A 16,139-nucleotide genomic window follows, 5' to 3' on the forward strand; every position below is an offset into this window, starting at 1 on the left:
CTGAGATTACAGATTGTACCCCCCCCACACCTGACCAAAGTGCCTAACTTTGAATCCCAGCTTTTTGTTGAACTTCGATAAGTTATTTAGCATCTGTGTTTGGCATATTTAGTAATGGATAGGTATCTTAGATTATTGTGAATGCAAATGAGATCATGCAGTGATAGTACTGTATATTATTTGACATATGAAATGTAGAGGGCTACAGAATAGTATGTACAGTTTTGAGTCCGTACAAAGCTATGTATAGGCTTGGAACCAAACTGGTTCTTATTTGATGAAAACTGGGCCTTATTTGACAAGATGTTTACAGTATTTTTTCTCTAGTAAGATTGGCAAATTAAGTTTTATCAATGATTTTTTTTTTGTGTATAGGCTGGAACAACTTGAAATTCATAGTGTTGCTGGATTCCTTCCTGCCCAGCTGAGCTCCAAAGCTGTGGGAGCTTAGGTGATATTTACCTCTTGAGTTCCTGTCTTGACAGACAAAATAAGTGCCTGCCTGGGATATGGATGGGTTCTACTCCGAGGTATTCTTGGGGAAGTTAATTAACCTTACTGGAGTCCATTTACAAATCTGTACAAAATGAGGAAATACCTACTTTTAATAATTGTGAGTATTTGGAGAATAATTTGTGGAAAATGTCAGAATAGTGGACTGTGTATGAATTATTTTGTCAGCCTCAGTTTCCTCACCTTTAAAATGAGGAAATTATTACCTCTTCATAAGGTTATTCTGAGAATTATATTAGGGAAAACCCACTGTTAGTGCTTAATAATTGAGGATTGTTTTCAAAGTGCAGAAAAGGCAGATTAGGGCTCCCTGAACCTAGACCATTTACCTTGCTCCCAAGACTAGCCAAGACCTTTTCCTTCTGGATAGGTAGGGCTAGAGGCTTCCCTATATGCCTTAATTCTATTCTGCAGAGAGAGCCCTGGACCCACTAGGCCTCTGAGACCTGTCTGCACACTCTGTTCTTGATGCTTCCACCTTTTGGAAGCCAAAGCTGCCAACTTGGCCTCTTGCAAAACACACATTCCATTCATAAGTGTGTTTGTGCATTTTTCCTCCCACACCCTTCTAGGCAGCCAATGCAGCTGCTAGAGAAGCAGTAGCTCATCGGGGGAGGGGGAAACAAATCAAACTTTTTTAGAGAACTCTTGATTCAGGTTTTAAACACATTATTCCCATTTTTTGGTTTCCCAGCCTATAGTGGGGTAGACACTTAGCCATGTTGTTTTTGTTTCCTTTGTCCTCTTCTTTGTAAATGTCTTTCCTTTTCTATAAATAGAAAAGCCATTAATGGAAATTTGAAAATCCAGGAAAATTAAAATCACATCTAATCCTATAATCTGTCAGAGATTTGACAAGCTTCTCAAACTTTTCCCATCATTATTTAAAAGCAGATAGTTTAATAGCTGCATAATACTGTACATTGATATGTCATAATTTATAAAACACTATCCTATTAACACAAGTTCTTCCCAAGTAATGCTACCAACTATATATTTACATATACACACTTGGCAGATAATACTCTTTAATCCAATAATTTCTCTTAAGAACTTAAAGTACTAACACTAAAGGTTATTTTAATGCCAGAAAGCCTTTACTGTTTGCCAGTATGGATTTGTTTCAAATCTTTGCCACTTTTGGTATTCTAATTTCTATTTTTATGAAAACCCTTTAGATTGGCAAACATCTTTTTTTTTTCCCCCAGAAGCTTTTTGGCCAATTTTTTTCCTTCGGCAAGTTGACCATATCCTTTGCCCATTTTTCTGATGGAAAATGAAGTACTTTTCCATACTGCATTTTTAAGGGCTCCTTACAGATTTAGTGTCAATTTGTTAATTATTACAAACACGTTTCTAGTTTACTTTTTAAGTTTTATAAGTTTCTTCCATTTACTTTTATGGTTAGAATGTCCTGATTGATCTAGAGGTCAACTTCTCACTGCAAGTTCACATATTTCTAATGATTTAAATTTTTCTACTTCCACTTTTATTCTACCTAGAACTTATTTTGGTGTATGGTAACTTTTCCCAAATAGATGATTGGGTCTATCATTACCTATCCAATATAGGAGGAAGCATCCTTTACAAGTCAGTGTATGTACTAGAGCTGGCACTCATGGTTTCTTCTGTTTTGCAATAGAACACTCATATAACTTTCATATATAATATACTAGCAATTTCAGCAGCAACACCCAGGTAAGAAAAGGGCCCTTAGAGTCCTCATCAGCATGGATTTCTAGACCCTCCACTAGAGTTAATATGCTTTGCTGCTGACTGCATTGTTATTGATCTTTATTTTACCAAGACTTTATTTCATTCAGCCACTCTGAATCAAGGTCAGAATATTACAAAGAATGTTAAACCTAGATAGGCACTTGATAGCTTTAAGACAGGGCATCTCAAAAGACAAAGGAAAGGAAAGGAAAGGAAATCAAGTTAGGATACCTAACCTCTCCTTCCCAGTCAGACTAACCCTTTTCCATCTGGGTCAAAATTCAGAGTTAGAGGGATGATTTTCAGACCCAGCATAGCCATTTGCTTTGGTAACTGGATGTGACAAGAGGCCAATGCTGAAGTGACTCTTCTGGATCCAGTAGACCACCTTCAGTACACTGACTTGTTAGAAGTCCATTCCACATGCAGTTACACTTAGTCTGGCAATTGTGTGAAAGTTGCTTGTCCCTCATCTTACTGAAGATTGAATTTTAGCTGTATGTAACCAGCACAGCACTGTGACACTTGGAATAGCTCCAGGCTGTATTCAAATACACAAATCAACATCCTGTTTGGGGGGAATTGCCACATGTCTTGGGGGGACATACTAAAGAAAAGTCACCCCTTAGATTTCCCATTCAGCCCCCACCTGATGTTGACCTTGGTCAGGAAGAAGAAAAATCCAACTCAATGAAGAAATCCGAGAACTTTCCCAGCTAGGGAATATAGCCATAATTTCTAAGCCCTTTGCAACTGACAAGAAAAAGCACATTTAATCCCTGCCGCTGTACTTACTTATTTTTAGGAGATAACAACATGGGGCTAGGAATCTTTGGGGAGGACATCATTGTCTTCACCAAAGAAATGAGTGACAGGGTTAGTAACATGCCTAAACACAAACAAGACCTAGGCAGAAAACTACAATGGAAGCAGCTCAGGGTTGAAAGTGGTCCATCATATCAGACTTGTAGAATGTCATGGGAGCCCTGGGGGTGATGTTAGTGAAAACTCACCTAGACAGAAAGTAAGCTCCTAAGAGATCACATGTGACCATGCCAAGCCCTGTCCAGTTCACTATTCCCTGCATTACTCACCCAAAGTCCTTTTGGAGAAGCTTAAAGAGAGCTTGTAATATGATTGAGCACTTTTTTTAATCTTACGGGCTTTATAGATTTTCTTTGAAATCCTAACACTCCTGTGGAATTAAGTTTCATTTTACAGATGAGTAAAAGGACAGCTTAGAATTTCACTAACTTGCTGAAGGTCACAGTGGCACTGGACAGTTAAAACAGGTCAACTTACCTCCTTTGCATTAACTACTGCAAAATTAATAGATCCAGGGGCATGCTTAGATTTTTTACTCCTCTTGGGAATTCAGTTAAGATTAGGTAGTGGCCCTATGATGATGACTCATTTGATATTTGCCTGCAAGTACTGGGGACCCCAAAGGCTTCCAGGGGGTAGAACTTTTTCCAGAATAAATTCACTGTTGTTGTATTTTTGTTGTTGTTTTTGCAAAAATATCAATACTCAGGTAAACAAATTTATTAAATCCACCAGCAGGTTACCTTCCAAAGTAGAAAAAAAAAATTAGAGAGACATCAAAGACAAAAGGGGCCATTTGGAGAGTGCAACAGTGCAGAGAATACAAATAAAAGTTTTAACTTTTGTCAAATTTATATAACCTCAAGAAACAGACATGCTGGTACCAAACCAAGAGGGATCCACAAAGGTGGAGGGTCACATGAGCAGTGGACTCATCACCTCAGCAGCTTAAGGCAGGATATATGCAAGACCAATTCATCCAAGCCCCATTTGCCTATTGCTTCAAATTCCCTCTTTGCAACCTAAATTCATATTCATTAGTGCAACAGGTAAGAGCAGTTAATCACAACTGAGGACCAGAGCAAGAAGAAAAACACTTCTCCCAGAGGAAGTGTATATGTGTTGGGGGAAAAAGGACAGCAGCTGCTGAATGGCTTCCTTTGGCATTACCCAAGATTTGTGTTGAAAGTAGCAGGAAAAGCAGGTGGTAGAAGGAGGTTTCTGAGAGCAGGCTGGGTTTCCAAGAAGAGGACTAGGTAGAACACGATGCCCCCACACCTGAATCAGAAGCAGAATCTGAAGGGTTACTCAAAGCTATTTGGACCATCTTGGTTTCTGCAACTAGTGCTTAAGCATCAATCTGTCTTTCAAAGGGGAAGGGGAAGCTGATCCTCACCGACATGCAGTCACAGTCCAGGTTAAACGGGATCTATGCTATATTTTATAGCTTAGTGAGGGAATAATTCTGAGTGGGGGTAGTGGGAATCCCCTCTACACTTAGGAAAGATACTGGGAATAAGAGGAGGATCCATAAATGTCACATGTCCTCAAATGAGTCCTAATTAACATTTCAGTAACAGTCGTTTTAGCTGCTTAAACAAAATACTGCTGGAGTCCTCCAAGGAAGATCTTTGTCCACCAAGAAAGACCTTTGTCCGTTCAGGTATTCAAGTCATTAACCAAACATAATTGACACAAGAAAAATAGGAAACAACTGAAGGAAATAAATTCTAGAAGCAGCTACCTTTGGGCTTTGCTGCACTGAAGACCTCACGAAATACAGCAAACCAAACACTACAAAGTATAGATGTTTTGGTTCATAAACTTTTCTACAAGTCTCAGTATTGGCATGGTATATGAGGCCATCAAGTGAAATACCGGGTCCCAACACCCTGCAGTCTCCTGGCCTGAGGACTGAATTTTGGCACCAACCTTAGACAATCAGTACTGTTTCAGACCAATGCCCTGTGGCTTAATCCTTTCCTCTTTCACAAGAAGGCTAGTTGTATCCACCTTTTAGTGGAAGTTTACTGCTGAAAACACTGCCTTGTACATTTTCAATTGTATTTTCCTGGGCCTACAAGTTTGGGATTTGGATCTTCAGCCAGCTCTTTCCATTACCATAAGGGTATCTATGGGGTTGATGTAACTCTTGTGTGTACACATCTGGCAGGATGAGAGGAGAACTACTGAGGCAACCAGGAGCAGCACAGCAAAGTGCCATTAGAGGAGGTAAAGTTAAAAATGATACACTCAAATTTGGCAAGAATGGGGGGAAGTGATTCAATGAAGCAGTATTTCATCTCATATCAGCTGGCTAATAAATTGCTAAAGGAACATCTCATAGAGCCCTTTGCCCAAACGAAGCAAATTTCTAACACCTACTCTTAGTCACCCTCAAATGTTGCAGATCTTCAACATGGCATCCACATCCTGCCCCTCTCCATCTCACCCTGTTGACACAATGCTAAAATGAGGGGCAAGCATTTGGCTTCTTCCCCCAAATTATTGCTCACCTGCCATGTAGCAGCAAACCTATTTCTACACTGAGAGGAACAGGGGCTTTCCATTTCACAGAAATACAAACCCAACACACACTTCAGATGCTTTCCTCGTGGTCATAAAAGGGTCAAGCGCTGGCCCAGAGCTACTGTAGAAGCTTGACTTCCTTGCTGAGCATCAGGGACTCAAACCTGCAAGTCCCCTCCCTGACTGCTCCCTCTTCTGACTTCTCAACAAAGGGATCATTAAAATATAACCAAAAGTAATTTCTCAATGGCTCTTTCATGGGGAAAGGGGTAAGGAAGCCAAATAGTTAAAAAAAAAACACTGTCAAACCTAATGCACAAATGCAGGCTTATAGTCTGGGGAAAGCATCCAGCCACTTCTAAAGTCCTCAGGTTCTCGGATCTCTTGTGCTCTCTCCCACACACCCTACTGATCTACAGAAAAAATGTAACTTGGCCAGGTGAAGCCTGCCTCTCCTCCCTCATCCAAACTCTCCTAATCCAGGGTTGGCAAAAACAAGAGTTGCAAACTCTCTGGAAGAGAACGTTCTTTAAGAGAATCTGTACCGCAACTACAACTGAGCCCCCACAACTGGGGACCCTGGAGGCTCTTACACAAGGACTTTTTGTGTCTTATTTAGCTACAACCAAAAGCGACACCTGGCCTAGGAGCCTTTTCAGCTTTCCAGCAGTGTTGTCAGAGTTTAATGGGGCTGATAGAAAAATCTCTTATCTGCTACTCTAGAAGGGGCAACTATCTGGTCTAGAAATTAAAAAAAAGAAAAATGCCAAGTATGTTCAGTATCAATTGTAGAAAAACAGCCTAAACTCCTTAAATAAGCATCTCTGTAAATATGAGAGCCCAGAGCTACTACTAATAAAGGAACTCAAAGCATGCGATTCCTGTCCAGGTTAAGAAATATATACCTGGATGGGGTGGGAGACTGATTAGGGGAGAAAACTCCAAATGTTTAATAGACAAACTCTCATTACCTCAAATGTGTAAAGATTTTTATAAGTTTTTATTTAAAAGATTCCCTTTAATCTGTTCCAAAGTGTTGGAAGCTGTTACAAGCTCCTGCCATCCACCTTCCAATACGGCTTTTGAGGATATATATGTTAGTGGAAAAATAACAAGAGGACCCTCTACTGAAACCAGATAGGACCACCGTTAGTTCCTCAGGCCCCAATGGCAGTATGGCCAAAGCTGGCCACATGGAGCAAGCAATGTGGGCAACAGGCCCCCATCCTGTAAGGAAGGTATGGGCAAATTCATGTTCTCCTGTAGTAAAAATGGTCAGATTTAGATACGAAAGCCTCCATTATGATGTTCCCTGGCACTCTTCTTACTTACACTTTAAATATTGAAGGCAGCTCCCTCTTTTATGGCCAGTTTAGCAGGCAGAGAAACAAAGAAATATAGATACATATATGTGTATATATATATATTTTATATAGGTAAAATATATACATATTTAATATATGTATATATACATATTTGAGGGTAGAGGAAGGAGAAGAGGATCATGTAAACCTAAACAGTCATCACATTACCCCAAATGAGCCTGACATTAACAAAAAGATAATAAATAACTCCTAGGGGTTAAGTGACAACATGGGTGCAGCAAGAAGGGAAAGGGCACATTTATTAAATACACTTTGACATTTGTTTGGCAGAGTTCAGACCAGCCCCAGGCTTCTGCACATGCCAGACAAGTAAGCTAGCTGATGACACTCAGAAAGGGAAAAAAAAAAAAAAAAAAAAGATTCAAGCAGAGCTCCATACCACAGTTTTCCTTCAAGTCAGCTGGCCGGCAGGCACAGTCTTCCGACCACCAGGAACAGAAACTTTGGCTCCAAGACAAATGAAAAACAAAGTATTTCCACTTAAAACATGAAAATACAGAAACTTCATCAAAGAAAGAAAACTATCAAAGAAGTCAACTTCCAGCAAAACTGAGGTAGCACTGCTTTCTCTGCATTCAACGCTTAAGTGGTTCTCAGTACAATGTGTTCTAAAAAAAAATGAAACTGCTCACTTGACTGACAGGTGCAGCATGTTGATGGATAAACTCAACATGAAATGCAATAGGTCAAAGAAGGAATGAGCAAGAAGTGAGGGAAATAGGGATTTTGGATAAATTAGCTTAAAAGGGGGTTGTCACCAGACTGCAAATGCTCTTGATTGGCCTTGGCTCTCCAAGAGCTCTCAATTGTCTGGAAATTAATGCAATGTGGTTAACAGTTAACACTGCTATCAAATCTGGGTAAATCTTTAAAAATAATAATTACAAACTAACTTCAACCATGTAAACAGCACTACACACAGTACAGACCTGCCCTGAAAAACAATATGCAAAACTGAGATCTGGCACTGTATCATTTTGTAATGTTAATTCAACCTAACAGTCCCATTCTCCCCACCCGGCTCTACACCCTCCCCCACCCCCAAAAAACCAAAAAAAACCAAAAAAACCAAAAACCTAAATTTGTGCAAGAAATGGCAGGCTTATTCTATCTGAAGGCTTCAAAAAAAGAAGATACACAACATGTAGCCAGGTTCAAATATTTTGGGGGATTCCCCCCCAAAAAAAGAAATAACCAAAATAACCAAAAATGAAGAAAGTGCCTAAAACATGATACAGCATTTTAGAGCCCTTTCAGATACAAGGCAGAGAAAGGTGTAAAGTAGAAAATATCCGGATCTTCGGTAATTTCCAGAAAGGTCCAATTCCTCGCTTGGCTGCAGGGCAGCAGGCAGATCCTTGCTGCTGCTCCTGGAACAGAGCCATTAAGTCTGCTCCTCGGGACACAAGCCCTCGGGCCCTGAGCTGAGTGTGCCTCTCCCTTCTCCTTCTCGTTTCCTTCGTTCCATTTCCCACTCCACAAAGGTATCGAAGAGACTTGGCCAGGCCTCATCTTCACTGTAGTTGCTGAGGTCAGGGCCAATCACCTGAGTGAAGTTAAGGAACATGTTCCAAGTGTCCCGGGAGATGCCCTTGATCCCCGAGGGGTTCTCTGTTAAGAAGTTTAGCCATTGGTCCAACACAGGAGGATTGTTCTGGGTAAAGACTAGTTTCCACAGGGCAATGGCTATTTCCCGATGCAGTGACCGCTGCCCTTCTTCAGAGTCCAGGCCAAACTGAAATGTAAACCTGTAGAGATCCTTGAATTTATCCTCTTGTTTGGCTTCTATTAAGAGGCTAGGGAACCGTGCACAGATCCCGTCAATGCTGTCTGCACTTATTGCTTTGCAGCCATCAAAAAACTCCTTCCTATAATGGGAAGGAAAGGACATAATTAATTATGATAAAAGATATCATTAACGGAGAGGCAACAGACTATAATGACCAAAAGCAGCAAGGCTCTGAGGCCTAAGGATCGGGATTAGAATTCCAGCTCCTCCACTAAGCATTCCTATTTCCTCAGTGATTACACTGAGAACACAGCCTTCATAGGGTTTGGGGGAGGACTAAAGCTAACAGATGCTGACTGCTTCTAACTGTGCCTGGCACTGGGCGGCAACTGATAAAGGTTCATTCACTTATAATCCATTCATCTTCCCAAAGCTAACAGCAAGTCTCCTGCTCTCTGGCCTGTTGTTTCCTACACTGCAATAGGGAAAAAGTCTCCTCCCAGACAGAGAGGCTTTCTGCTTCCTTTTTGATTCTCTAAGGGTTGTTTTATGAATATTTTTGTTGACAGCCAAGGAGACTCTTGAAACCAAGAATTCTGGATGAGCCTGGGCAACTCTGCCACTAGATCTTAAAGTTCTGGTATTAAAAACAACAACTGCATCTGTATTTTAAATACCTGTACGACATGGTCTCACACTGATCGTCTTCCCAGGGGCTGCTGTACTTGCTGAAGAGGTGAGGCATCTGAGGTGGAGAGAGCAACCTACCCATGAGGCCCTAAAAACTAGAAACTGTTCATCTAGGTCTTAAAGTTTGTTCTTACTCATGACCCTGTGCTCATCAAAGCATGCCCTGAGATGACCCTGCCTCACCCTCAACCTCCACATAGATGCATGACTGCGGTAATATCTACAGAACAAATGGCTCCATGGAGTCCCAGAGGGATAGCCCAGAGGTACTCACTGCATGGGCACTAAGTGCCCCGCAGCACATGATAGGCAGACAGTCAATACTGAGTGAGACGAGCAAAGGAGTGAAAGGAAAGAAAGGTTTAAGACAGCAGTGGGGCTGAGCAGCAGCCGGGCAATAGGACTTGCCCTGGATTATTTCTCATTTAACTTCAGGCAAAGATGGCTGGTGTCCAGGTTCTCACAAGCTGCCTGGTAATGCTATGATAGGCTTCCAACCTGACCTACAAAATAGGCAAAGTCTTTATCCTGCGAGAACAAATGTGAAGTACACTTCAGATACAGGAAGCGTTATCAAAATACAAATGCTTGAGCCCTACCCTGAGATTACTTTCAATGAGTCTGCTGTGGTGCCAGGGATGCATTTTTCAACCAATAGGAAAGTCTCAGGGGGTTCTCTGGATTAGAACCACAACTTAAGTCAGAGCATTTAAGCTTCAGAGAATTTTGTCAGCAAAAGTAAAATAAATAAATAAAACTTACCCCAAACCCTGTGAAGTCAACTGTTCTATCCTAGCTGGCACCACTGCCCAAGGGTGCTCTCTCCTCCTCTGTTCACCTGCTGACCTGAACTGTCGGGGACTTACCTGGTAAATTTGCACATGGTAGCAGCCTGGAACTTCCAAGCCAAGAGCAGCACTCGAAATTCCGTGGGGTCGACACACAGGTCATTGCAAAAGCGCTCCATGCCTTCCTCCAAAATTGCATCCTCCCGCTCATCCTTGTAGCGCCTGAACAGTTCTTCCAGTCTCTGCAAGGAAGACTCCTCAGCATTGGACTTGGACTCCCTCCCAGCATCTCCGGAGGATGTTGGCAGCTGGCAGGCTTCAGTGGCAGCTTCGGCTTTCTTGGTCCCATTGACGAGGATGTCCCCACCTGGCTTACCACAGGGTGGCACCTGTTCCTCACGGTGGCTTGCCCCTCGCCTGCTGTGTGACTTGCTGCTGGGGTCCCGGTCTCCATTCTTGCTGCCCAAGGTTGATGAGGGATTCTTGCACTTGGTGACACACTGGCCCATGGTGGTGGTGGCCTGGCCTCTAGAGTGGCCCCCTCTGGATTGGATGCCCTCGCTGCCACTGGCCCATGTACCTCAACATGCCATCAGCCAGAGGAGCCAGCCAACCTGGAAAGAAATGAAAAAGTGGTCACCTCTCAATAGAGGAGTGGGGTATGGACACTACCTCCCAGGAACCACTCCATACAGTGACCACTCCATTTCACTGAACCTGAGTTCATCATCACCTCCCTCATAAACCAACTCTATAAGTCCCCCTGGAAATTCAGGGGCTAGGGTACACATGAAGAACCAGTAAAGGAAATTCCTAGAATTCTTTAAGTTACAAAAGGCTGTTTCATGTGCAGAACCCATCAGAGACTACAGTTGTTGCAGGAATGTTCCAGAGGAAATTTGTCTTGCCAACTAGCCATCACATAACAAAGTTATCTGGACTTGGGTTAAGCAGGAAGGTTCATCTCTGGTTCCTAATTTCAATACCCTCAGATTTTCTTTTTAAGAAAGATGAATAAGGAGAAGGGGTGACCATGTCCAAGGTACCTATACAGTCTTATTATGGCCTAAAGAGATTTGCAGCATCAAGACTATGAACAGGGGCCTAGACAAACAGCAAAGTGAAATTTGCTCTCTCTAGACTCTTTCTTGTGCCTGCCCCTCCAGCAGGCGTAACATCCTTTCTCTACCCTGCTCCACTCCCCCACCCACAGAAGTCATCCACCAGCCTGTACACCAAGCAGTTTCCCAAGGAGCAGCTTCTTTTTCACCTCTTTTGGGTCTGCAGCAAGGCTATACAAAAAATGCAAGCCCAGCTCACAATAAATGTGACCATCCTAGAAGACTGTCAGGTCATCTTCCAAAGCAGTATGTCTCCACTTAAAAAAAAAAAAAAAGCCTGGGCTGGGGTTGTGGCTCAGTGATAGCAGACTTGCCTAGCATGTGTGAGGCACTGAGTTCGATTCTCAGCACCACATATAAAGAAATAAAATAAAGGTTCATCGACAAAAATAATATTAAAAAAAAAAAGGCTGATTCACCCTGCACAATCTCTAAATGGTAGGATAACTAACCACTGGAAGAAAAAGAAAAGTCTGCGATGATACATACCAGACTCATCATGGTGGTTTATTAATTGCTTATTGTAATTAATAACCATTAAATGAATTGCCAGAAATGTCTGAGCCAAAGGGAAGGTGATTTCTAAGACTACATTATCCATTCAGGCCTCATCCTTACCTTCAATTAGTTTGCTAGAAAATCCATTTATAATTTACAACTTTCAAAATTTTGCCAGTTGCAGCCACTGAAATTACACTGTTAATAGAAATGTGGATCAGGAGCCAGAAGTACGGAAAGCAGACACCAGACAAAATCAATGTCAGTCCCAGATGGGCCTCCTCAGTTCTAGTGAGCTTTCATGGGCCTCCCTGATATAAATTCAAAGCTCCTGAAAGCCTGGCAGTGGGGCACAGGGCAGTTTTTATGAAAGGCTGAAACTTTAAACTTTACCTTGACTTCCTCCAAATAGTGTCAGGATAAAATGGGAGTTGTCTTCAAGAGGAAATTCTAAGGGTAAGCTCTGAATGTGTAAGCTTAAAATGAAGTCAGAATCATTCCTGTAGTTACTGGAGACTCATCATATCAGGGAGTGTCCCATTCTCAACCCTCAAAGAGAATAAATGACAAAAAAGACATGTCCACACATGTCCTCAACAGATCTGAAGTTTCAATTCAGCTTCCCAAACACACTGAACCCCTTTTTAGGGCTTTTGTTGTGAAAACGACAGACCCAGGTAAGGTTTTTTTAAAAAGTCTTTTCACGCTTTTAGAGTATAACTAGTAATCCATAAGCACGGCCTATTCAAATTTTCAAAAGGCAAGGGGTTCATTCTTGGAAGACCATCATACCAGAAAAGCAACTGTTCAAGTAGAATTATCTCCAAACAAGAAGGACTGTACCATGTGGAGGGTCTGGTCTCCAGATTTGTGTTTCTAAAGACTGGAGCGCTGAAAGAAACAAAAGGCCCAAACTTACACAAACCCCACATGCTCACAGACTGGCAACTCTGATTCCCAGGCAGGATGACTCACTCACCAGGGTTTACTGCTCAGCTCCTGCTGCTGAGGGAGGCCAGGGCACCGGGTGAGATAAGAGGATTTCTTGGCCTCCACTGACCCACCTACCCCAGGCCACTCACCCCACCCACATGGGCAGACGCTTCACACTGCTGCTTCCTCCACAGTCTGGCACCAAGGTGTCCAGGTAAGCACCAAACGGACGGGGCTCCCAAAGAGCCCTAAGTCTCATTCACCCCATCAGCTTTCAATGTAAGAGCATCCTAGACGACCTGACACAGTGGAACCAGCTGAAATCTGAAGGCTTTTAACATGCCCAGCAGATGGGAAAAGGAGGGGAAATCAATGTCGACAGATGATCAACCGGTCAATGTCAGAAGGTCAGATCCTTCTTCCATTCTGGCTCCTTTCTTTGAAAGGCCCCCATTCCAGTTGCCTGTCGAGGCGCATGGTGGTCTCAAGTCAGAAGAAAATATTTTCAGGTCTGATGGTGAATATGGCTTCCTAATTACTCTGATTACTGCCCAGTGGACTCCCTTCTTCAGTGTCTACCCCTTCCCTGGGAAAATACTTCTGCTCACAGAACTTTCCGCAGGCCCAATCACAGTGCTCAGTCCTGCATCTCAGGCGGGCAAGCCTTTTAAAGTTAAAGGTCTCCCTGGATTCACTAACTGTTGACTAATAGCTAATAATAGCAATTATCGATTATTGAGCACTTGATTTGGTGCCAGGCACTATGCTAAGCACTTTAACTCACATACCTCACCACAATCCCCTTTAAAGACAGGAACACTGAGGCACAGAGTAAATTACTTGAGATCCCATACCAAACAGAACCTGGTAAGTCTGGTCCAAGAAACCATGACCTATACCCCGGAGCTATACTGCTGCACCTACCTCCAGGGGAGGAACACCTGGGGTTGGGCCCAGAGTTCATGAGTGACACCACAGCAACCCCAAAACAGCAAATCCTCAACTATCCAGCCACTGGAAGGAAACAATACATGGTTCTGTGCCTAGTGCTCAATAAGGATATCCTCCCCCAGGCCAGGCCAGCCCTGCCACCATGATCCTGGTAGGCAGGGTGCCCATGGGCTCAGCCCCACCAGAGGTGGGGACTAGAATTAGTCCAGCTGTCCTAATCCTGGGATGTTTCAGTCCACCAGCATGGTTAAAGCTCCAGCTTAGAGCTTTAACCAAAGCCCAGTTCTGCTACTGGCTAATTATTTAACCCTGATGGAAACCTGAATTTCTTAGATCTGCCTTATAGAGCTGTTGTAGGGTTCAGTGAAGAAATGCAGACTGAGTATGTGGCACTTTTCCTGATACGGTACCTGTTAAAAGATGCTGAGCAAAGGTTAGTCTGGTTAGCCTTTTGGAAGGCTCAGCTTGTCCCATCTGAACAATGGGCTCCAGGCCTCAGTTTCCCTAGGTTCAGCTAAGATTCCCATACCACCTTGAGTCATTAGCTTGGGTCTTGCTCAGAAACAGTCTCCCTATGTACAACCATAATGCATCTGCACCCACCTTAGCACCAACTCTACTCAAAGGCACCACTGCCCCAAAACACCAGGGGATCAGGCTCTCCACAGGACAGATTTCCTAGTAATTGAGCCTGAATAAAATCCAAGGTGAATCCTCACTGTGCCTGATGAACACTTTATTAAATCGATGATCACACCCTGTCCCTTACCTGAAGCAGGCTTTCAGCCAGTTCTAGATGCCTTTCCCTTCCCACCTAGTTCAGCTCTGTAGGGTTACAGGACAGAGTGTCCAGTTTTCTACTCAGTTAGATCATTCAGTGGAACTGCCTCCCCAGCTGGTCCTCCTCCTGACCTTTGCAACTCTACAGGAGCAGCCTGAGCACAATCCAGGCACCCAAGCGCCAACATTCCAAAAACAACCGCATTATTATTAAGAAATTCCCTTTATATGTTAGTCTTTTAGTAGCTACATTTAAATGTATTTCTATGAAGTAATCACCCTCAATTACAGGAAAATAAATGGAGGCATACTGAGGTCAAGGAGACTATCTAGCAAGGGAGAAAAGAGGAACACAGTAATTAGGAGGCTGAGCAAACCTAGATTTCAATCATGGGGAATGTACCAATTAACTGTCAGCAGCTCATCCTTTTGTACATCCAAGGATTGTGGGTAGAGTACTTGAGATAATCCATGTAAAATGCTCTTTTAGAATCAGGCCTCCCTTATGCTAGGAACAGTATTCTACTCAGTGGCAAGTCCAGAGCTGCCATAGCCATTCAGGTATGTTCTCAAAGTAAGTGACTCTGGCTGGGTGCAGTGGTGCATACCTGTAATCCCAGTGACTCAGGAGGCTGAGGTAGGAGGATCGTAGGTTCAAAGCCAGCCTCAGCAAAAGCCAGAGGCTAAGCCATTCAGTGCAACCCTGTGTCTAAATAAAAGGCAAAATAAGTGGGGATGTGGCTCAGTGGTCATGTGCCTGTAAGTTCAATCCCCGGTACCCCCCAAAATTTAGTGGGACTGCCTTCTGCCTCGGCTAAGTGGCATCAAAGGGTTAAATGGAGCCAAGACAAGTAGCAACGCAGAGGAAGAAAAAAAAAACCACAAAAAACCAAAAATATATGCACACAAACCAGGAAAACCTACTTCTAAACAGTTTTATCTGAAACTCCAATGTCAGTAAATCTGCTCTGCTTAGCTTAGACTGGACCAAGATCAGCCTCCAGCTTTTCTCAATCTCAACTCCAGCTGCTTCTGCCTCCTGCCCTTGCATCAAACAGTCTCCAGACTCCCTCCTCCTCTGTGCCAGCCCTGGCTGCTGTTCCTGGGAACAGGCTTGTCTGGCAGCCTGGCCCCAGGCCTACAGCAGGCACTGCTGGGCCCAAAGGGCAATCCCAGAGGCTGAGGTCCCCATGGATGGCTCTAGCTCCAAGAAAAGGTAAGGAAGCTGCTCCTGTCTCTCACACAGCTCCATGAAGTGACAGCCAGCTGTCTGTCTTCTAGGTGATTACTCTCAACTGCTGTGACAGACTGCTTCTTAAGAAACAGAATCACCCTGAACTAACCCCACTAGGACCTGGAATAAATGGCAATAGGAAAAGGAAAGAGATGTGGGAACTACTATTATGGAAAGAAAAATAGAGAGGGACCCAGCATTCGCAGAGCCTGAGGCTGCATGCTTCATAGCCGTATCACCTTCAAACCTCACAACAAGCCTAAAATAGGTTGTTCTGTCTTTTATAGATTAGGAAACTGAGGTTTCTTAACCTCTGGCAGTGGGACCTGGGCAGGGGAGCAGTCTGTTCCCATGGGAATGTTTCACAAAGAAGGTAGGTCTTGATCATAGCATGAAACAGGAAGAGAGTGGGCAAATATGGTCGGTCCACGTTAACAACATACTATC

The 16,139-nt window shown here is 43.2% G+C and overlaps 1 protein-coding gene across 9 annotated transcripts in view; it reads right to left on the reverse strand.

Moving 5' to 3' along the window:
* Window positions 1-3,759: 3,759 nt before the first annotated feature.
* The window catches only part of Dcun1d3 (defective in cullin neddylation 1 domain containing 3), a 37,276-nt gene continuing 24,896 nt past the window's right edge, over window positions 3,760-16,139 (reverse strand). For 5 of the 9 annotated variants that reach the window (XM_015491142.2, XM_015491139.2, XM_048789618.1 and 2 more), the window contains 2 exons: window positions 10,254-10,789; window positions 3,760-8,836 (listed from right to left, as the gene is read on the reverse strand). In XM_015491142.2, coding sequence (XP_015346628.1) covers window positions 8,353-8,836; window positions 10,254-10,684 — 915 coding nt within the window. In that variant the 5' untranslated portion in view covers window positions 10,685-10,789 and the 3' untranslated portion in view covers window positions 3,760-8,352. Of the gene's footprint in view, window positions 8,837-10,253; window positions 10,790-12,182; window positions 12,344-16,139 lie in introns of all 9 variants that reach the window. The other 4 variants (XM_048789621.1, XM_015491140.2, XM_048789620.1 and 1 more) reach the window with 2 other exon arrangements.

The sequence above is a fragment of the Marmota marmota genome, unplaced genomic scaffold (assembly GCF_001458135.2).
Source record: "Marmota marmota marmota unplaced genomic scaffold, marMar, whole genome shotgun sequence".
In the NCBI taxonomy this organism is placed as follows: domain Eukaryota; kingdom Metazoa; phylum Chordata; class Mammalia; order Rodentia; family Sciuridae; genus Marmota; species Marmota marmota.